General features: G+C 40.1%; 1 protein-coding gene across 2 annotated transcripts; it reads left to right on the forward strand.

The window, feature by feature from the left end:
• Positions 1-1,579: 1,579 nt before the first annotated feature.
• SAR1A (secretion associated, Ras related GTPase 1A) lies at positions 1,580-19,741 on the forward strand. 2 transcript variants are annotated; one of them, XM_012658947.1, is made up of 7 exons: positions 1,580-1,689; positions 8,620-8,693; positions 8,816-8,954; positions 9,508-9,573; positions 12,956-13,059; positions 15,958-16,089; positions 17,274-19,741. In XM_012658947.1, the coding sequence occupies exons 3-7, from the start codon at positions 8,861-8,863 to the stop codon at positions 17,388-17,390; spliced, it is 513 nt and encodes a 170-aa protein (XP_012514401.1). In that variant the 5' UTR covers positions 1,580-1,689; positions 8,620-8,693; positions 8,816-8,860; the 3' UTR covers positions 17,391-19,741. The 2 variants fall into 2 exon arrangements, with proteins under 2 accessions (XP_012514401.1, XP_012514393.1); XM_012658939.1 differs by having other exon boundaries at positions 8,816-8,935.
• Positions 19,742-20,559: the final 818 nt, after the last annotated feature.

The raw sequence follows: 20,559 nt of genomic DNA on the forward strand, positions 1-20,559 counted from the left end.
GCCAGGAGTGCTGGCTCACAACCCTCAGCTGTCAGCCCTCTTTGGAATTGCCTTGCCCTTCCTTGGTCACACCCCTCTGTATCCAAAGACTGATCAAACAGAAAGGTCATCCCCTTGGGCATCTTTGACGGTCCATCTCTCAGATTTCGGAGTTCACTGTGGAGTCAGCTGAGGTTTTTCTTTGCGACTTCATCATAGCCTAACTTCTCCTTCTCCCTACACTTCCAACCCCTCCCTTCCACAGGCATTTATGCCAAGAATGCTCATTAATACCCTCTGCACAGGGGTATTAGGGTCCAGGGGTCCCCAGTGGATGCCTGAAACCACGGATAGCACTAAACCCTCTATATATGTGTTTTTTCCTATACACACATACCTATGATAAAAGTATAAATAGGGACAGTATATATTATACTTATAAATACTTATTTACACTTATAAATTAGGGACAGTAAGAGATTAACAATAACTAGTAATAAAAAAGAACAATTATAACAATATACTGTAATGAGTTATGTGAATGTGGTAAAAGAAATCAACACACGACCTATTAATCCTATTAGTACTTTTATTAGAAATATGTTAAATTTATAATTTTATTTTGTTTTCTTTTTTTTTAGAGACAGGATCTTGCTCTAACACCCAGGCTGGAGTGCAGTGATGTGATCACAGTTCACTGTAACCTTGAACTTCTGGGCACAAGAGATCTTCCCCTCTCGGTGTCTCAAAAAGTTGGGATCATAGGCATAAGCCACCCTGCCTGGCCTACATCTATAATTTTAAAGGAAAATTGAGATCTTCATGATATTGAGTCTTCCTATTTAAAAACACCATTTATCTTTCAGTTTAACTGTGTTCTGTAAAACGGGAGTAATAATAACACCAATCTCACAGGGCTGTCCTCAGAATTGAGTGGGAAAATGCATGCGAAGTACGGTGGGGGCCAACGCGTTGCTTTGCCACTCAGCTGTATGAATCTGGGCTTGGTTACCGGACTATCTTGAACTTCGGTTCCCTCATTTGTAAAACGGAGATAATAACAGTATCCGCTCCACAGGACTGTAAAGAGGGTTAAATGAGACAAAGCGTGTAAAACACCCAGTGCACTGCCTGAACATAAGCGCACAATAAATAACAGCTGTTCTTCTAAAACACAGGCCACCCCCGGGCAGGGAAAATGTGACTTAAAGGGAAAGCTTGGTGGGACGCGCCTTGGGTGGGCCGCAAGGTCAGGTCTACTTTCCTAGGACCTACCCAACCGTCGGCCGCCACTCCGGACTTCCCTGGCGCGTCTAGGGAACACAGGAAAGGTGACACCAGGAGCCGAAAGCCCGAGGCCGCCAGGTCACGCCTGGCCCCCGCCCCGCCCGCTGGGCCCCGGCACTGCCACGTCTCGCGCGGCCTGGTCTCCCTGCAGGAGTGGGCGGGGCCAAACAGGGCCCGCCCCTGGGTGCGCTTCGTCACGCCCTATGCCCGCCTCTCCGCAGCTCGCGGCGCTGGTAGGGCGGCACCAGGCAAAGCGGCGTGACGTTACGAAGCGGTGGGGGGCGCAAGCACGCGCCCGGAAATCTCGGGGGAGGAGGCGTGACGTACATCCGGCGAGTAGCTGGCGGTCCCGGTTGCTGCTGGTCCGTGTGCCGTCAGGGAGGGTCTTAGCTGCCCGCCGCCACCGGAGGAGCCCCTCGGGCCGTGAGTTAGGGGGCAGCGTCAGGGGAGGGAGCCAGGGCCAGAGGGGCTGGGGCGGACGGTGGGGGAGTCGGGGCGGAGGCCGCCCTGGCGAGGTTGGGGAGGGAAGTGACACGCAGGCGGTTCTGTGGGGCCGCCGGGCTGGTTCTGGGCGGGGACGGGCCGACTCGGCCGGGTCTCCTCCATCCCCTTGCTGGCTTCTGGGGTATAGGGTCCACCTGCCTTCCGCTTGGGGATCTTGCTGTTGCTGAGCCGGATAGCAGTTTTCCTGTCTGTACTTTGCTCTCCGATTTACGAAACGGCTTCATGTCCTCTGTCTTGGATGAGCCTCTCAGCCTTCGGGTGGAAGCCCTTGATTATCCTTATTTTACAGGCCCAGGGACTGAGGCTCGTCAAGGCCCCGCAGCTGGCAAGTGTGAGCACTGGGACCAGGTGTACGGGCTCCTAGTCCAGGGCTCCCCCCGTGTCAGCTCTCGGATATCATCTCCTGTCCTGGATCAAACCCCATATTTTCTCCTTCCACCTGACTTCCCTTGTCTCGTCTGTGCATGGAAAAATTCCCTTATGTGCATTTTAAATAGATTAGTGTTTTCTTCACGTTTCTAGCCGAGGAGTGAGGGGCACATTTGTGAGGGTCGGCACCAAATTGTCTGTGTTAGTATTCTTCCTTGCTCTTGTTTTTTCTCCTTTATCCTTTGGCCATTTGCTTTGATTGCGAAAGGGCACTGAGAGATATTTGCTTATGGGGCTGACCTTTGACATTTACGCCGCAGCTAAGCAGACTTTTTTTAGTTAAAAGCCAGCTGCCTAGTACCCAGATCTGTATGGAATGGTGTCTTAAAGTTACTCTGAGTATGTATAAGAAGTAATATGTAAATTTTCTAATTGGCTGATGGTCAGTTTGGTGCTTTTCCTTTCTATTTGTTTGAATCAGTCCTGAAATGTGCAAGTTTTCATTTTGGGTACATTAGTGGTGTTTATATTGATAGCTTACAACCCTTAAATTTTAGAGTTTTCTAACTTGCCTTAAGGTAGTAGGGTGGATCAAGAATAGAAAATAAAAATAATGCTAGTTATTAAAATACCATCCAAAAGGTGTGATGAATTATAAGGAAGAAAACTTCGAAAGATTATCATTCGTGTAGTTGGTGGGTTAAGGAAGTTTTATGTTTTTTTAAGCAATTTTGTGATTTGGAGTTGAGTTTTGTATGCGTTTAACAGAAGAGCTTAGACTTTGGTGTTAAAAGTTGAGGGTTTAAGTCCTGGCACTGTAGTTTTTCAGCTGAGCAATCTTGGGCAAGTCAGCTAACCTAGGAGTGTCAGCATCTTCCTTCATCTTGTTAAATGAGGCTAAATGATCCCTGCCTGGTAGAGTTGATGTGAGAATGAAATGAGATGTATATGCAGGTACTGTATAAATTGTAAAACTACTGATGAGTTGGTACTAAGATCTCAAGGAGAGAGGAGCCATCAGGGCCATTTCTTTAACTTTGGGTAGCAGTACAGACCAACTCTTTGGGTTTAGTAAGGGTTGTTAGTATTTTTTTTTTAAGACACCTGAAAATTTTCTTCACTTGCTCTTCATAGATCATTTTGGAGGGGTGAATTGTATGGCTTTTAAAACAGGGATGTCATGGGAAAATAAATTGGAAAATTAAAGTAGTTCTATTGCCATGAAAAATTTGTTAGTGTGGGGTTTTCCCTTTGTCACCTTTGCAGAATTCACCTAATTGGGAATTCTTCCAAAGTGATGTAAAATTTTTAAAAAGAGTCTGTAAAGTGTCTGCAAACCAGTGTAGTAGGAATGTATATAGATATGTTGGGTTGTAAAGAGTGATGAGAGTAGGAGTGACCCTAATGAGGGGTGCTTTCTAAAGGTGAGCTGCACTTCTCCAAGTGGTAGATTGAGAAAAGGAGGGAAGGATGTCTGGCTTGGGGGAGGTGCAGGGGAAAGGTGCATTGTTCTTTTACTTATCTATAGTAAATGGGAACTTAAGCATGGAACTTTGTAAGTATGTTTAAGTTATAGGACTATTGAAAGTACAGGTTAAGTTTCCAGACAAAACTATTATTTAACGTGTTTAATGTGGTCTGTCTTTCTTCCAAAATGTATTTGAATGTTACTGAAAAGGGCAAAAAAAAAAAAAAAAACCCACAACAACAAAAACCAAAAACCTCATTTAGTATGTTTTCGTAAAAGCTTAGTCTGTACCTCCATCCAAATTCCCAAGCCTTATTTGGCTCTCTATGGTAAGAGTCATGAAAAGTAAGCACTAATCAGGCCCTAAAATTTATAGGTCAGGCCATAGGCCTGTTAAAAACCCAGCAATTAGATGAAAACCAAAAAACATACTGTCTCTATATTTTAGTTTACTCTTCATCCAGCATTCTTTGAGTGAAGATAGGTGGATTTTTGTAGGTAATCCTTTTACAGGTTACTGTTCTGAAAGTCTTGTTTGATTGCAGTTGGTCACATCTGGTATAAAGCCTTGTGTTCAGATGTTCTTGCTGATGGAGAGAAGTAAAAGTGGAGACCTTCCTTTTTTCTGCACCAAATCTGAGCTAATGAGGCAAAAATTCAGCATGACCAGGAAATGCTGACTGAGAATCCTTAGAAACTACCAAGATCTCTAGGTCCTCCCCTCTTAACTTCACTCAGAGGTCCTTTTGCTTATTACCTATGTATGTAGACCTTTTAGTTGCTTTGGATCATGGTTAGTTTTGTCTAGGCCTATGGGAAACAACAGAAATGGTATTTAATATCAGTGCTAATTAAGATGTGTGCTTAGGAACCTGCTGCTATATCCTGAACAGGTATTCTTTTTTAAAGAAAATTCATATTTGTAAAGCGGGTTGGGACTTCATTATTCACATTATGAAAGGATTCTCTTCTTATCCCCTCAGGTTTCTCTAAAATAGTGATGTCATTGCTTTATAAGTAGAGACACATATCTGCAAGAGAGGTGAAACAAATATTATTTAAAAGAGATAGCATTGGTAAACGGAACAGGGCAAATTGTACCAGCCAATAGGAGTTTGAGGGACTTCAGATTTTAGAGCTGTTTACAAGGATAGGTAAACATGCTTTTCATTTAGGTCAATATGCTTTTCAATTTTATTTTCTACGTAGTTCATCTGTATGGCATTTTGATCCAGACTATTGATGAGATTGATCCACATTGTTGATGAGACTGATTTCCTAGAGCTGCTGCTAACTGGCAGACAGCAGTGGTGTATCTCAGGAATGTGAATGAGCAGCTGCCTAGTAGAGGAGTGAGTCCCACAGTGACAGAAGAAAGTACAGGCATACCTCAGAGAGATTGCGAGTTTGGTTCCAGACCACCACAATAAAGCAAGTATCACAATAAAGTGAGTCACAACACTACTTTGGGTTGCCAGTGAATATAAAAGCTATGTTTATACTTTTATGTTTATTAAGTGTGCAATAGCCTTATGTCTAAAAAACAGTGTACATACCTTAATTAAAAAATACTGTTTTTGCTAAAAATTGCTAATAATCGTCTGAGCTTTCAGCAAGTCATAATCTTTTTGCTGGTGGAGGGTCTTGCCTCCATGTTGATGGCTGCTGACTGAGGGTGTTGATTGCTGAAGGTTGGAGTGATTATGGCCATGTATTAAAATACGACAATGAGGTGTGCAATATCAATCGATTCTTCCTTTCACAAAAGATTTCTCTGTAGCATGTGATGCTGTTTGATAGCATTTTACCCACATTAGAATTTCTTTCAAAATCAGAGTCAGTCCTCACAAAACCTGCCTCTGCTTTGTCAACTAAGTTTGTGTAATATTAGAAATCCTTTGTTGTCATTTCAACAGTATTCACAGCATCTTCATCGGGAGTAGATTTCCTTCTCAAGAAACCATTTTCTGGGACTTGGATCAGAGTGGCAATAAAAAAAAATCCACTTTCTTTGTTCATTTATTCTTTTTCTTAAGAGATAGGAACTTGCTCTGTCATCCAGGTTGGAGTGCAGTGATGCAATGATCATAGCTCATTGCAGCCTTGAACTCCAGGGCTCAAGCAATCCTCCCACCTCAGCCTCCCAAGTAGATGGGACTACAGGGGTGCGCCACTGTGTCTGGCTAATTTTTAAAGAACTTTTTATAGAGATGGGATCTTTCTATGTTGCCCAGACTGATCTTGAACTCCTGGCCTCAAATAATCCTCATGCCTCAGCCTCTTAGAGTGCTGGGATTACAGGCGTGAGTTACCGCTCCTGTTCTCTTTGCTCATTCATAAGAAGCAACTCCTCATCTGTCCAAGTTTTATTGTGAGATTTCAGCAATTCAGTCATGTCTTTAGGCTCCACTTACTTACTTACTTATTTATTATTTTTTAGGGACAGGATCTCACTCTGTTGCCCAGGCTAGAGTACAGTGGCACCCATCATAGCTCAATGTATCCTTGAATTCCTGGGCTTAAGGGATCCTCCTGCCTCAGCCTCCTGAGTAGCTGGGACTACAGGCCCATGCCACGATGCCTGGCTAATTTTTGTGTTTTTTGTAGAGATGGGGTCTCCTTATGTTGCCCAGGTTGGTCTCAGACTCCTTGCCTCAAGCGATCCTTCACCTCAACCTCCCAAAGTGCTGGGATTATAGGTGTGAGCCACCTTGCTTGCTTAGGCTCCACTTCTAATTCTAGTTCTCTTGCTATTTCCACCGTGGCCTTTCTCAATAAGTTCAAGGCTGGTTGGTCTCCCTAACATCTGCAGTTACTTCCTCCTCTAGAGTTTTGAACCCCTCAGAGTCATCCACGAGGGTTGGAATGAACTTCTTTCAAACTCCTGTTAATGTTCATATGTTGACTGCTCACATGAATCACAAATGTTCTTAATGGTGTCTAGAATGGTGAATCCTTTCCAGAGGTTTCCATTTACTTTGTCCAGATCCATCAGAGGAATCACTATCTATGGCAGTTTATAGCCTTACAAAATGTATTTCTTAAATAATTAGACTTAAAAGTCAAAATGACTCCTTGATCCATGGGCTGCAGAATAGATGTTTGTGTTGGCAGGCAAGAAAACAATATTCATCTCTTTGTACATCACCATCAGAACTCTTGGGTGAGTGAGTACATTGTCAATGAGCAGTAATATTTTGAAAGGAATCTTTTTCTGAGCAGTAGGTCTCAAGAGTGAGCTTGAAATATTTACTAAACCATGCTGTAAACAGATAGGCTGTAGGAAGAGTAGATTCAGCATAATTCTTAAAGGCCTTAGGATTTTTGAAATGGTCAGTAAGCATTTGTTTCAACTTAAAGTCACCAACTGAATGAACCCTTAACAAGAGAGTCAGCTTATCCTTTGAAGCTTTGAAGCCAGGCATTGACTTCTGTTCTCTTGCTATGAAAGTTGTAGACGGCATCTTCTTCCAATAGAAGGCTGTTTTGTCTACACTAAAAATTGGCTTAGGCGTAGCCATCTTCATCAATTATCTTAGCTAGATCTTTTTGATAACTTTCTATAGCTTCTACATCAGCATTTGCTGCTTTACCTTATACTTTTATGTTATGGAGACGGCTTCTTCAGCCTCATCAACCAACATCTGCTTGCTTCCAACTTTCCTTCTGCAGGTTCCTCACCTCTCTCAGTCTCCATACAACTGAATAGAGTTAGGGCCTTGCTCTGGATTAGCCTTTGGTTTAAAGGAATGTGTGGCTGGTTTGATCTGTCTAGACCACTCAGATTTTCTCCATGTCAGCCATAAGGCTTTTTCACTTTTTATTATTCGTGTGTTCACTGGAGTAGCACCTTTAATTTCCTTCAAGAACTTTTCCTTTGCATTTACAACTTGGTTAACTGGTGCAAGAGGCCTAGTGTTCAGCTGGTCTAGGCTTTTGACATGCTTTCTTCACTAAGCTTAATCATTCTTAGCTTTTGATTTCAAGTGTGAGACGTGTGACTCTTCCTTTCACTTGAACATTTAGAGGCCATTGTAGGGTTAGTAATTGGCCTAATTTTAATATTGTTGTGCCTTAGGGAATAAGGAGACCTGAGGAGAGAGAGAGAGATGGGGGAACTGCCGGTTGGTGGAGCAGTCAGAACACACACAACATTTATTAAGTTTGCTGTCTTCTGTGGGTGTGGTTCGTGGTGCACCAAAACAATTATAATAGTAACATCAAAGATCACTGATCACAGACCACCATAACAGATACAGTAATAATGAAAAAGGTTGAAACATTGTGAAAATTGCCAAAATGTGAGATAGAGACACAAAGTGAGCACATGCTATTGGAAAATGGTGCTGACAGATTTATTGATGCAGGGTTACCATGAACCTTCCATTTGTAAAAAAAACTCAATATCTGCAAAGTACAATAACATAAGGTATGCCTGTAGATTTTTAACTCCTTTGAAGCTTCGAAGCCAGGCATTGACTTCTCTTCTCTTGCTGTGAAAGTTGTAGATGGCATCTTCTTCCAATAGAAGGCTGTTTTGTCTATACTGAAAACACCCTTGTATTCCATTATATAAAAGACAGAAAATCTGGGTATCTTTGATGCCCAAATAAATAGGTGACAGTGGAAACAGTAATTCGCTTTGTCTCCAACTAGCTAGTTTAACTTTTTTTTTCTTTTATGCTAAAGTTTAAAGGTACAGAATAAATATTAAGACCAACGTGGCCTTTCTCAATAAGTTCAAGGCTGGTTGGTCTCTGAGTATTATAGATCGAAAACTGTTAGGAAATCAGGAGTTTGTACAAGATAGGATGATTCTAGAGGCGTCCCTGCAGGTTGCAAAATCTGTAAGTCTCAAGAGGGAAGGAGTTTATCTTCTTTATTTTGCTTTCTTATGCCTGAAAACATGGGACTGTAAACATGCTATCGGGGCCAGGGAATAAGAGGTAACTTCTCTGGAACTATACTGGCATTCAGAAAGCTAATGTTTGCTACTTTCATATTTTATACAGGTAGTAAGCATTAATAATGTCTTTCATCTTCGAGTGGATCTACAATGGCTTCAGCAGTGTGCTCCAGTTCCTAGGTAAAGCCATTTTCTTGAAATATAATAGGTTTCAAACTTTGTGCATTTCCTTCAGCAATTTAAATACAAACAGCCTTTGGTATGTAGAGAACAAATTTATGTTAACAATTTTTTCCTTTTAGGACTCTACAAGAAATCTGGAAAACTTGTATTCTTGGGTTTGGACAATGCGGGCAAAACCACTCTTCTTCACATGCTCAAAGATGACAGATTGGGCCAACACGTTCCAACGCTGCATCCGAGTAGGTTTGAAAATACCAGGTGACCGTTTGATCTTTGAAGATCATTGTCAGGCTTGGAGGATGAATCTCTAGTTGATTTAGTTCTTGTATCAACTGAGGTCCCAAAAGCCAACTCAGTTGAAAAAGTTCCGTATAGGACACACTCAGGTCACATACTTGTAGGTCTAAAACCTCTGGAACTTTGTCATCATCTTTTGTCACTGGTCCTATAATGGGACACATCTCCCATATCTACTTCCAAGAAGGAGAAAACACCTTGGAGAAAAGCTTTTGGCTTTTAGAATAGTTTAAGGGCATTTTCACCCTTGTATTCTTTTCTTTTTCTATTTTTCTTGAGACGGAGCGTCACTGTTGCCCAAGCTGGTCTCAAACTCCTGGGCTCAAGTGATCCTCCTGCCTCAGCCTTCTTAGTAGCTAGGACTGCAGGCGTGTGCTGCCACGCCTGGCTTCTTGTATCCTTTTCTTTACAAGGTGAAAGCTTCATTAAGTTTTGCGTTGTTATTGGCTTATGGTACTGGTAGTTGCGCCTCGTTGGATTGAGAAATTTCTTTCTTTTTTAAACAATTTTTCAGCATCAGAAGAGCTGACAATTGCTGGAATGACTTTTACAACTTTTGATCTTGGTGGGCATGAGCAAGGTAAGAGACGACTTAGTGGAAGCATGGTATTGACTTGTGGTTCATTTTGTGTCCCCCCTGTTTTTTAAAAGCAGTGTGTTATTTTTACCTTTTAAATTACTTGCATTTAGGAATGGGGTCTTATAATACTTAAATGAAGTTGTTTTATTCACTTAATATTTTTAAGTAATTTCAAACTCCTCAAAAATTGCATAAATAATACAGGGAACTCCACTCACATATACATTTTGCCCAGATTTATTAGTTTCCTCCTCCCTCGATAATACATATTAATGTTTACTGTTTCTGAACCATTTGTGCTTGTATCATGCCTCTTTAACCCCTTAACACTTTAGTGCCTAGTTCCTAAGAACAAAGAATATTCCCTTATATAATCATAATAGTTATCAAATCCAGGAAGTTTTATTTTTATCTACTTTATAGTGTATATTCTCCTTTTGGGGATCAGTTGTCTCACTAATCTCTTTTATAGCGTTTTTTCCTCTTGAACAGGTCCAGCACAGTATCACATATTACATTTAGTTACCAAGTCCCTTTTGTATTTTTTATTCGATGGAGTGTAAGTATGTAGGAAATCAGCTGATCATTTGTAAGTAATTTCAGACTTGTCAAAAGTTGCAAAAATAATACAGTATCTACATGTGACCACTCTGATCTAAGTTGATATTTTGTATACTCTACCCATTTGGGACAGTTGGTATATCAGTTTCTTCTACCTTTTTGCTTTCCTCATCAGTGCTTTTTGCCTTGCTTATGCTATGTCTGTTTGCTTCTCAGATACCTATCAGGTGTCTTGAATGTGTTTTAAGGACATACAAAATGGGCATCTTTACCTAATATACACTTCATTTACATTTGGCAAGACTCTAGATGCAGAAGTAAAACATTTAAGATGTAGGAATAAATATTCTGGAAAGGTAGGGAAAAGAAACTATAGATACCGTCAGATTTACTCATTTGTTTCAAATTGAGTTGAGAAGTCTCCTTTTGAAACACTATATTAGGTCAAATCTAATATAGTTTTAAAAATATATATAGTTAAATAACTCAGTGTAATATCCATATTTATAATTAGCAGACAACTAAGAGTAATAGCCAGGCATGGTGGCTCATGCCTATAATCCCAGCACTTTGGGAGGATTGCTTGACCCCAGGAGTTTTAGGCTGCAATGAGCTATGATTGCACCACTGTACTCCAGCCTGGGTGACAGAGACCCTACCTCTTAAAAAAAAAAAAAAAAAAAAAGGCCAGATGCGGTAGCTCATGCCTGTAACCCTAGCACTTTGGGAGGCCCTGGAGGGAGGATCACTTGAGTCCAGGAGTTCAAGAATAGCCTGGGCAACATAAGAACACCCTGTCTCTACAAAAAATATAAAAATTAGCCAGGTATAGTAGCATGGGCCTTTAGTCCCAGCTATTCAGGACTACTTGGGAGGCTGAGGTGGGAGGATCACTGGAGCCCAGGAGTTTGAGGTTGTAGTGAGCTATGATGATGCCCTGTACTCCAGCCAGGGTGACAGAGCAAGACCCTATTTCAAGACAAAGAAAGTAAATAGAATATTGGTCATTTCTAATGGTTCAGCCTAATAATTTTATAGTTTCATTAGCATAATTACATTTATTCACTTAATATTTATATCCTGAAATGTAGTATGGTCATAATCATTTAAAATACCTGTAAAGAAAAAAGATTGGAAGAAAATATACCAAAACATTAACAGGGGATGTGTTTTGATGGAGTGATTATAAATTATTTGTTTCCTTTTTTCCTATAATGAGCTTATATTATTTTCATTTGGGTAGGAATGAGTATATGGTGTCTTTTCTGCTTCTTCCACAAAAGGATTTGTATCTACTTAGACATTTAAATTTAGAGTGAGATAAGACTGAACCAAGACCATTTGGAAAATGCGGAAGGAGTAGACACCAGATGGTTTTAGATACCTGAACTGGGAGGTGTAGATTGTTTAGTGTGATAAATTTAGCTTTCAGGTTTTGTTAAAGAAAGAAGGGAAATGTCTTCATGTGTTACATAGTTTGGCTTTGTTTGGCTGAGGAAAATTTACTTAACAAACATACTAATAACCTAGCCACCATTTTACAGAAGTTACTAAAATACTGTACATCTGGAGATTTCCTTTTTTTATTTGTATACCTATAAAATTTTAACTTATGAAGCAGTAAAGATTCAATGTATCAAACTCAATCATACAGAAATATGGAAAGTGAAAGTTCCCCCAATTTTCCTTCCCAATCCCACTCTTCAGAGGTAACCATTATTAACTGATAAAGAGTTGCTTCCTTATTTATCACATTGCAAGGACTAGAAATGAACGACTTAGAAATTGTAATACAATTAAGGCACTGCTTCCCAACTTTTACCACTTTATGTCACAAACAAAAGTAACATTTAGGCCGGGCGCAGTGGCTCACCTGTAATCCTAGCACTCTGGGAGGCCGAGGCGGGAGGATTGCTCAAGGTCAGGAGTTCGAGACCAGCCTGAGCAAGAGCGAGACCCCGTCTCTACTAAAAATAGAAAGAAATTATTTGGACAACTAAAAATCTATATAGAAAAAATTAGCCAGGCATGGTGGTGCATGTCTGTAGTCCCAGCTACTTGGGAGGCTGAGGCATTAGGATTGCTCGAGCCCAGGAGTTTGAGGTTGCTGTGAGCTAGGATGACGCCACGGCACCCTACTCTGGGCAACAGAGTGAGACTCTGTCTCAGGAAAAAAAAAAAAAAAAGTAACATTTATAAGGCATGCTGGGATAAATATGGGAGGCTGAGGCAGCTGGCCTGGAGATTCAACCACTCCTCAGGCCTAGTCCCCCCTGAGGGCTGTGCAGAAATGTGTATCAGCACACCCACCCACACATTAGTTGGTTAGAAACTAACTTGGGACTAAAGTAATATGGATAAGTAGTTTGTATCCTGATGTTTTAACTCAGAGGTTGCAAACTAAAATTGCTCCAGGGGCAAGCCAGTTCATTTAAGTGAGTAAAATTGACTGGGTGTAAGACAGCAAAAGGGGAGTAGTGGAAATTTTGGCAAACTGAAGAGCTCAGACATCATCCAAATGGGCAGCCACCATTCATTTTCAGCTGATTATTGGCATGTGTGTAAGTAGACATAGGATTGCCAAATGTTGCAATTTTTCAAGGAAGGCAGAAACTCCGATTTTCAAATTTACAGAAATCACATTCAGCTCATGGACCATCAGTTTGCATCCTCTGTTCTGACTTAATTATTGCTGCCCAGGACTTTGAGAAATCTATGGGGAGTCTAATCTTATTGGAACCTGGCCAAGAATTGACCATTAGGGTATTCATTTTTAAAATATATGTTTTTTAATTAATACAACTGTACATTTGTCTTTTAGCACGACGGGTTTGGAAAAATTATCTCCCTGCAATTAATGGGATTGTCTTTCTGGTGGACTGTGCTGATCATTCTCGCCTCATGGAATCCAAAGTTGAGCTTAATGTATGTTTATATGTTTTCCCCCTTTTTGGCCTCTATTTCTTTTAAGGAATACAGCTCAGTAGTGCCAATACTTAATCATATTTAACATTTGGTGAAAAATCCTAGTTGTAGGAAGAAAATGTTTTAAAATCTAAGACATTGCCTTTCAATATCCTGAGGAAATTAAGCTTGAACTTTAATAACTTTGTTTATATCATAGGGTAACTGTATGGCCCAGTTTGCTTAGGACATTCCTCATGTATGCCTGTTGTCCCAGGATAATAAATGGTGTTCCCTTTCACGTATCATGTATAATCACTCTTTATAAGTAGTGTTGGCGTACTCTTTATACTCTTGATGAGTAGTAGCGAAACACTAAAAGATATTAGAGTTCTTTGCATTTTTTAAATTTGTATAAATGTATGGGGTACAAGTACAATTTTGTTACACGCATAGATTGTGTAGTGGTCAAATAGGGCTTTAGGGTGTCCATCACCTGAATAGTATACATTGTACCCATTAAGTAATTCCTCATCAGCCACCCCCTCCCCGTATCGTTCTTTATATTTCTGAACCTGCATTCTCAGGTTGTGCCTACCCATGCTCCCACTGAATGACTTGCCAGACCTTCACAGTCTGTTCTCAGTCTTCGGTTTTGATCACATTCATCCTTTGATAATGTCACTTCAAGTTTTCTCCTTTGTCAACATTGCGTTGTCTTGACTTGATGGTTTCTGTAATACTGCCTTCATTATCCCTACTCCTTTACCCTATGTGTCTTCTTTCTCTCTGATTTGTCACTGCCTCCTTGTATTCTGGTTTGTGGCAATTTTAACCCGTCTCAAAGTTGTTTGTAAGTATGTTTCTCAAATCTATAGCTCTAATTTCATGTAGAATTGCCTGCCAGGCAGTCCTTATCTTACTTGATCTCTTGGCGCTGGCCATTCTCTCTCTCTCTCTTTAAACTCCCTTTTATATTCTTAATTTTGGTGCTATCTCTCTGGCTGATACTTCTCGGTGTCTTTCACAAGCACTTGTTCCTCTGCTTAGTCCTTAAATGTTGATGTTAATCAAGGTCTATGTTTTCTCCCAAGCTAGTCTCATTTACTCCAGTTCCTTCATCTGGCACCTACCTATCAATGACTCTCAAATGGATTTCTCTCATCTAGACCCCTCCTGAGCTCCAGCCTCATACATGATACCGCCTACTAGACAACTCCATGTATTGATTCTGTTTTCCTATAATGGAACTATTCATCTTCTCCTACCACCTATCTGGACATATAGTCCAGAAACTAATGAATTATTATAGATTCCACCATAACCCTGATATGCATTGAACGCTGTAAGGAACTTTCTCAGATTTGTCATCGTCCTACTTAATATCCTCTGATAGTTCTCTATCATTTTCAGGATAAAATCTACAAATCTTTTACATACCATATAAGATCTTCCATGATCCTCCCTTTGTTTATTTCTATAGCTTCCTTTCTTTCTACTGTCTAGCTTGACCTGTATTCCAAACAAAGAAAACAACTTGTACTTCCTTGAATATGCACAAGTAGCTATTACTGCATGGCTTTCTCACCTATACCTACTCCCCAGCCCCTTTTTGCTGGTAAATTTTAAAATGTCCTTTAGAGACCTCAGAGTTCAGGTATAACCACTTCTAGGAAGGCTTTCCTGACCTCTCAGACTGCATTAGACTCCCCACCTTACCAATGTCTGTTGTCTTTAGTGATTTTCTTACAGGTCTCTCCCACTAGTCCATGAACTTACATGGTAGGGACCAATATGGTCAAAGCGCATTCTCCCTTTATCCCTTCAACTCTGCTTTCCTTCCTAACCTTTTCTTTTAGTGAGAACTAGATGCCCAGGCTTGAGTTCTGTGCCAGCTTTGATTCTTTGTCTTCATTATCATTTAGACACTGGTCTCTTTACTTCTTTCTTTAAAAAGCCTCCTGCACTATTCATTGAATGCTGTACCTTAGGATGGATCATCATCTCTTATATGAACACCACAGATACTCTTTGAATTCATTATACTGCAAGTATAGATTTTATTCACTAACTTCTGGATTTGTGCTCTTTACTATCTATTGCAGCTAACTCAGACTGGTACTATAATGTGGGTCATCCTTTCCCATCCCGTTTACTTTGTCACTGCCTATCAATATACATACTTTAATCCAGCCACACAATACTCTGTGTGGCTTCCTGAATTCTTATCCTACTGCAAAGCTGCTTATGATTTTCCTTTTCCTTTTCTCCTAAATGCTGCCCTTCCTTTTTAGGTTCCGGATCTTTGCTAAGACTTTCCTCAAGCCCAAAATTGCCGTTTTATTTCCCTGAACTTGTTTTAATATTAATATTCTGTCACCATTCATTGTGACACTGAATAATTCACTATGTTGTGTTCTTAACTTAGCTTTTTTAACATAAATATGAACATAGACCAAGGATTTCTTGAGGACAGGGGTATGTCTTATCCTTCCTTTTGTATCCCTCTCAGTGCCTGAGATAGTTCTTTGCATACATTGGGCACTCAGTGAATACCTGGGGACTTCCTGTAATCATTTTTGAGACTCTGTAGGCAGAGCATTCATTTTTTAGAACTGTGCTCAATGGATATCCTTAGGGTAGTTTGTGAGTGAGTGAATTAGCTCAAAAGTTAAGGTTGGGGCAGGTCTGCCTTGTAAATAGCCTTAAGTTTTAGTTATTTTGAGGCACTTAAGGGACTTTTATCTACTGTCAAGAGTGTTATATAATGTCAAGATGAACCTTTAATCACTCAGATACAAAGGTCAGATTTTTACTTTACACTTAATGCCTTATAAGGATAGTGGAAGTCAGAGTTCATTATCTGGTGGGCTTTTATAGATTCCTCACTTGGCTCTTATTTTTTTATCTTGTCTTTAGGCTTTAATGACTGATGAAACAATATCCAATGTGCCAATCCTTATCTTGGGTAACAAAATTGACAGAACAGATGCAATTAGTGAAGAAAAACTCCGTGAGATATTTGGGCTTTATGGACAGACCACAGGAAAGGTAAGAGAAAAATCTTCAGGGGACGTTCACAGCTTTTAAAACTTGATGTTTTGCTGTCCAGATTCTCCTTTTCTTTCAAAAGTTTAAACAGGCTTAGGATTTGTGTTATTCTGGGTATTTCATAAGCTTGCTGAAGGCAGGAGCATATTCTGTCTTTAACCATTTTCTAATTGGATTCATTCCTCAGGTATTTGAGGCAGAAGGAAATGGTAGAAAAGGCAAACTTACTCCTTTAAGAACTTTCTAATTATCTTTCAAATCTGATTCTGAGAAATCTCTTTTGAAAGAGCTCTTCTTAACCAGAAATGAATTTTTTTGACTGGAGATTTCAGGTTGTGAAGAAGAGTAATCATTTATATCACTTTCCAAGCATCGAAATCAAAGCACTTGATTTTCCTCAGTGCTGCTTGCTGAGAGATGTAGGAGTATTATCCCCATTTTGCAGATGAGGAAACAAAGTAATTTGTTCAGGTCTAATAGCAAGTTTAGTGATAAAACCAGGACTAAAGCTCATCTTCCAGATCAGGTTATGCTGATTGGGCTTCAGTTGGAAGGAGGACTCTGTTGTAGAAAAGCAGGTTTATGAGAGAGAAAATCTAGATCAGATAAAATTAAGCAGGAATCATTCTGGTCTCTTCAGCTTGAGGTTTTGGCATATTTAATTTTTAAAAATCTTCCTGTTCTGTGATCTGTGATAACTTTCTGACTTTTTTACAGTTCCTTAGTCTTGCCTCTTCTTAGTTACCTGTTTCTTTTAGTTCGTTTAGTTTCTCCTGTTTTGCATGAATGTTGTTTACACATGAATTCTTAATTTCCCTGATGCCACCCATTATCAGTTCTAAACAGTCTCAGACCTCTTTTGTCCATCAAAGAGCATGCTGGTTCCATGGGTCCCAGTGGCTTTTTCTTGGTTTGCTGCCATAACTCTCCAGATGAATGTTGGGTGTTCAAAAAAAATGCTCTTCAGAGAGAGAAAAAGAGAGAGAGGCTGGAAATAGAACTGTGCTGCTTATTCTATCCCGAACGCAAGCAATCCTGGGGAAGTCATCTGTATGGCCTTGACCACATTTCTATAATTAATACCTACTTAGATTTGCTTTTAAGGAATGATTGTTGTAATCACCCTTTTATGCTTTTCCACCATGAAGATGCTAACAGGCCTTTCTTGGTTTTGCCTCCATTAGGGGAATGTGACCCTGAAGGAGCTGAATGCCCGCCCCATGGAAGTGTTCATGTGCAGTGTGCTCAAGAGGCAAGGCTACGGCGAGGGTTTCCGCTGGCTCTCCCAGTACATTGACTGATGTTTGGACAGTGAAAATAAAAGAGCTTTACTTCTCTGGACTGATCCTATTCACAGCTTCCTCATGAACTTTTCTAATAGAACAAGGAAAGCTCTCCAACCAAGTCTGGCGTTGAGAAGCCAAGAGTCTTTGTCAACTCTCTCATCGCCCAGTGGTGACATGTGCTCTTCTCCACACTGTTGGGAGGTAACGCTGCCCCATGTGCTGGTGCAGGTCAGGGTCCCGGGACTTGGAAACTGGCAGAATTTGCCAGGTAAAACTGTGTGCCATCGTGGGGCACCTGAAAAGAAAAACACGTCTCACCACTGCGGTTGATTTCAAAGAAAGTGATTCTATTTTTTAAAGAAAGTGTTGTTAATGTAATTGGTATCCCTCTTAATTTTTGAGTTCACAATTTACTTGGTCCAGAGTTTTCTATTCTTTTTTTTTTTTTTTTTTTAACTAATGAGTGGTATTTAGATACTTCATAAATTTATGAACAGGTACACATTGGAGGCCATGGCTCAGGTGGGTGAACTTAACTCCTGCTGAGTTAGCAGGTTGGGGAGAGACGCTCCCCTGAGCTCACCTATCTCTGTGACTGCCTTGTAGTAGGTGGCGTCACCTTGTGCACAGAGAACTAGAAAAGGGGCAGAACCCTGGCCTTGCAGTTGCAGGTTTCCGCTGTGGTAAGCTCATCACAGAATGTGTAGTAGAGTGTTCACTGTGGAGGGGTTAATTACAGAGGGAGTTATTGTTATTATTTTTACTTATAAAGTTATAAATTTCAGCCAGTCTTTGCTTTTATACTGTTGTGAAATTTCATTTCTCTATAGCACCTTCTTTTTTCATTTTGAGTTATAAAAAGTGACTTTCACCTCATGAAAGAGTTGAGACCATCTCTCATGTTGTCACATACTGCTGGTGTGTCTCAGTTACTTTTGCACAGATTCTAGGGGGAAATTTTTCTGAATAGGAGGACAAAGGACAAAGTTAACAGCTTAAGGGCTCTTAATTCTGTGAGTTGAGGACTTAAAATTGGTTATTGTAGCACTTGTTTGAATTTAGGAAAGATTTACTCGGTGGGCTTTAAAATTTCCACTTGCAGAATTTAGTCTTGATTTGGCTGTTCATGAACTCTTTTTCTTAAATCTTTTCTCCTTATCAGTTATCTGTTTCATTCATTGGTATTTAAAGTAAAATTTAACATCTGTAGCTTCTCCAGATTTTTTGGGGGGGAAGGGTATAAAATTGCCTTTCTCCATTTTAGAAATAAGTTGGGAAAAACATTAACTCAAAAACTGCCTGTAGAACTGTTCCTTTGGAGGCAGCATCATTTATTGTCAGTGAACACCCAGTGTGAAAGCATCAGCATGTCCACTAGGGTGATGAAGATTATTTTTATAGCGTTCCATTTTCTTAGTGCCATGTGTGAAATTGGATTTTCATGATCTTAACCTATAGTCTACCCTTGTAGTAAAAGATGAGAAGATAGGAGATGGTCTTAACATGAGAGGATATCTTTATTCCTTTAATAAAAGATTAGAGGTAGTTTTCTCAAAATTGAAAATTGTAATGATGCGTATTTGTGGAGGATTGAACGAAATTCAGTGGATTCCTTTTTAGTGTGAGGTAGGGAAACTGTGGATAACATTACTGGGTGAGAGAGTGTCATTCTTTTTAGTTGGATTTCTCATTGTTAGTCATCAGTACTGACCTGTTGGGAAAGCATAGTTTTTCACTGCCAGGTCCTGAATGCAGAGGCTCAGTGACATATATGTTTGGGAAATGCATGCATTTCATTTATTAGCAAGCATAGCTGGATTAAGACAAAATTATTGGTTTGGAAAGGTGTTAAAGCCTTAACTGAAAAAATCTAGCTAACCGTGAATGAACTAGGTAGTTAACTTGCATACCTTTTTATTTCCTCTGGTTAAAAGTTACTCATACTTCTCTGTTCAGAGACATGAGAAGTATGATTGCTTCAGTGTTAGTTTTCTTACTTTTGTTTTTTCCCCTATTTTTCCCTAATCACTTTGTTGCAAGCTAGAAAACTATGGGTTCTACATAGGGCAGCTCTTGTGAAAGTGGTTTATTCCACTGGAGAAAGAGGGGATTGAAAAGTCAATTAGCATCAGTCTATTTCTTGTCCCACAGAACACCATTCTTATAATAAGATAGCTGAAAGAAGCTGCTGTGAGGAGCTTAGCTCCAAACACAGAATCAGAGCCTTGTATGGGAACTCCCATGAGTTGAGACTTTTCATTCTGTTTTATCAGAGTGCATATATGTCCTATTTCAGGAAGAGTAAAACAGTCTTTACAAAAGAAAGTCAATCTGTATTCTAAGCATTTTAATAAAAAGTTAAAACAGACTTGCTGTTTTCTTTCTTTTTTGCATTGGTTTGTTCTGAGTTCTGAGTTTGAACAATGCCATTTGTTTGGGGTTGGGGGCGGGAGGGAGGCAGGGAGACAAAAGTTCTTCCCTACATCTACAAAGAAACTTTCAGGGTGGATGTGAGATACTTGAATTTTGCCACCAGAGGGGGAAAGAGGCTGGGCCATTAGAAGTAATAGATTTAGTACTGTTCGAGAGCCTTGGAAGATGGTGTAGACCCAGGGTTTTTGATCATCTCTGCAACAGGATAATGTGCTTGCAAGGGCTGAGTCTAGTTTAGCTGTGTTTCATGCATTATTTAACACAAAAGTAGAATCAATTGAATGCCACATTTGGTAAAATAGGGGAAGGAATCTGTTCTTTGTGCATTTACTAGGCTTTTAGGAAGACTTGCTTTTAGAAAACGTCAAATGAGATCCCAAAACTAAAGTACTCGGACAAATAGAATGGGCACCAAAATGCAACAGGTTCTTTTCAACCAAGAATTAAATTGTTGGGGGTGTCCTGTCTCTGTTACTGTATAAGGATGCCATGAATTCTACAGGTAAATGAGTTTGTTTTGTTTGAGGCAAAGTGGAACAAGAGGATTAAAGTCGTGAGTCAATGAGCCTAGCACTCAAGGGGTCTCACTTTGGCTGTTGCTGGCTGTGACTTGGGACTTCTGTACTGTGGTCTGCTGTAAATACAGAAAAGCCTGACGCATAACAGTTCATGCTGGAGGCTTGATCATCATTAAGGGAAAATCACTGGGCTCTAGAGAGGAATGAAAGCTTTAATTGCTAAGAAGTTGGGA

Source organism: Propithecus coquereli, unplaced genomic scaffold, assembly GCF_000956105.1.
Source record: "Propithecus coquereli isolate 6110/MARCELLA unplaced genomic scaffold, Pcoq_1.0 Scaffold117, whole genome shotgun sequence".
Classification (NCBI taxonomy): domain Eukaryota; kingdom Metazoa; phylum Chordata; class Mammalia; order Primates; family Indriidae; genus Propithecus; species Propithecus coquereli.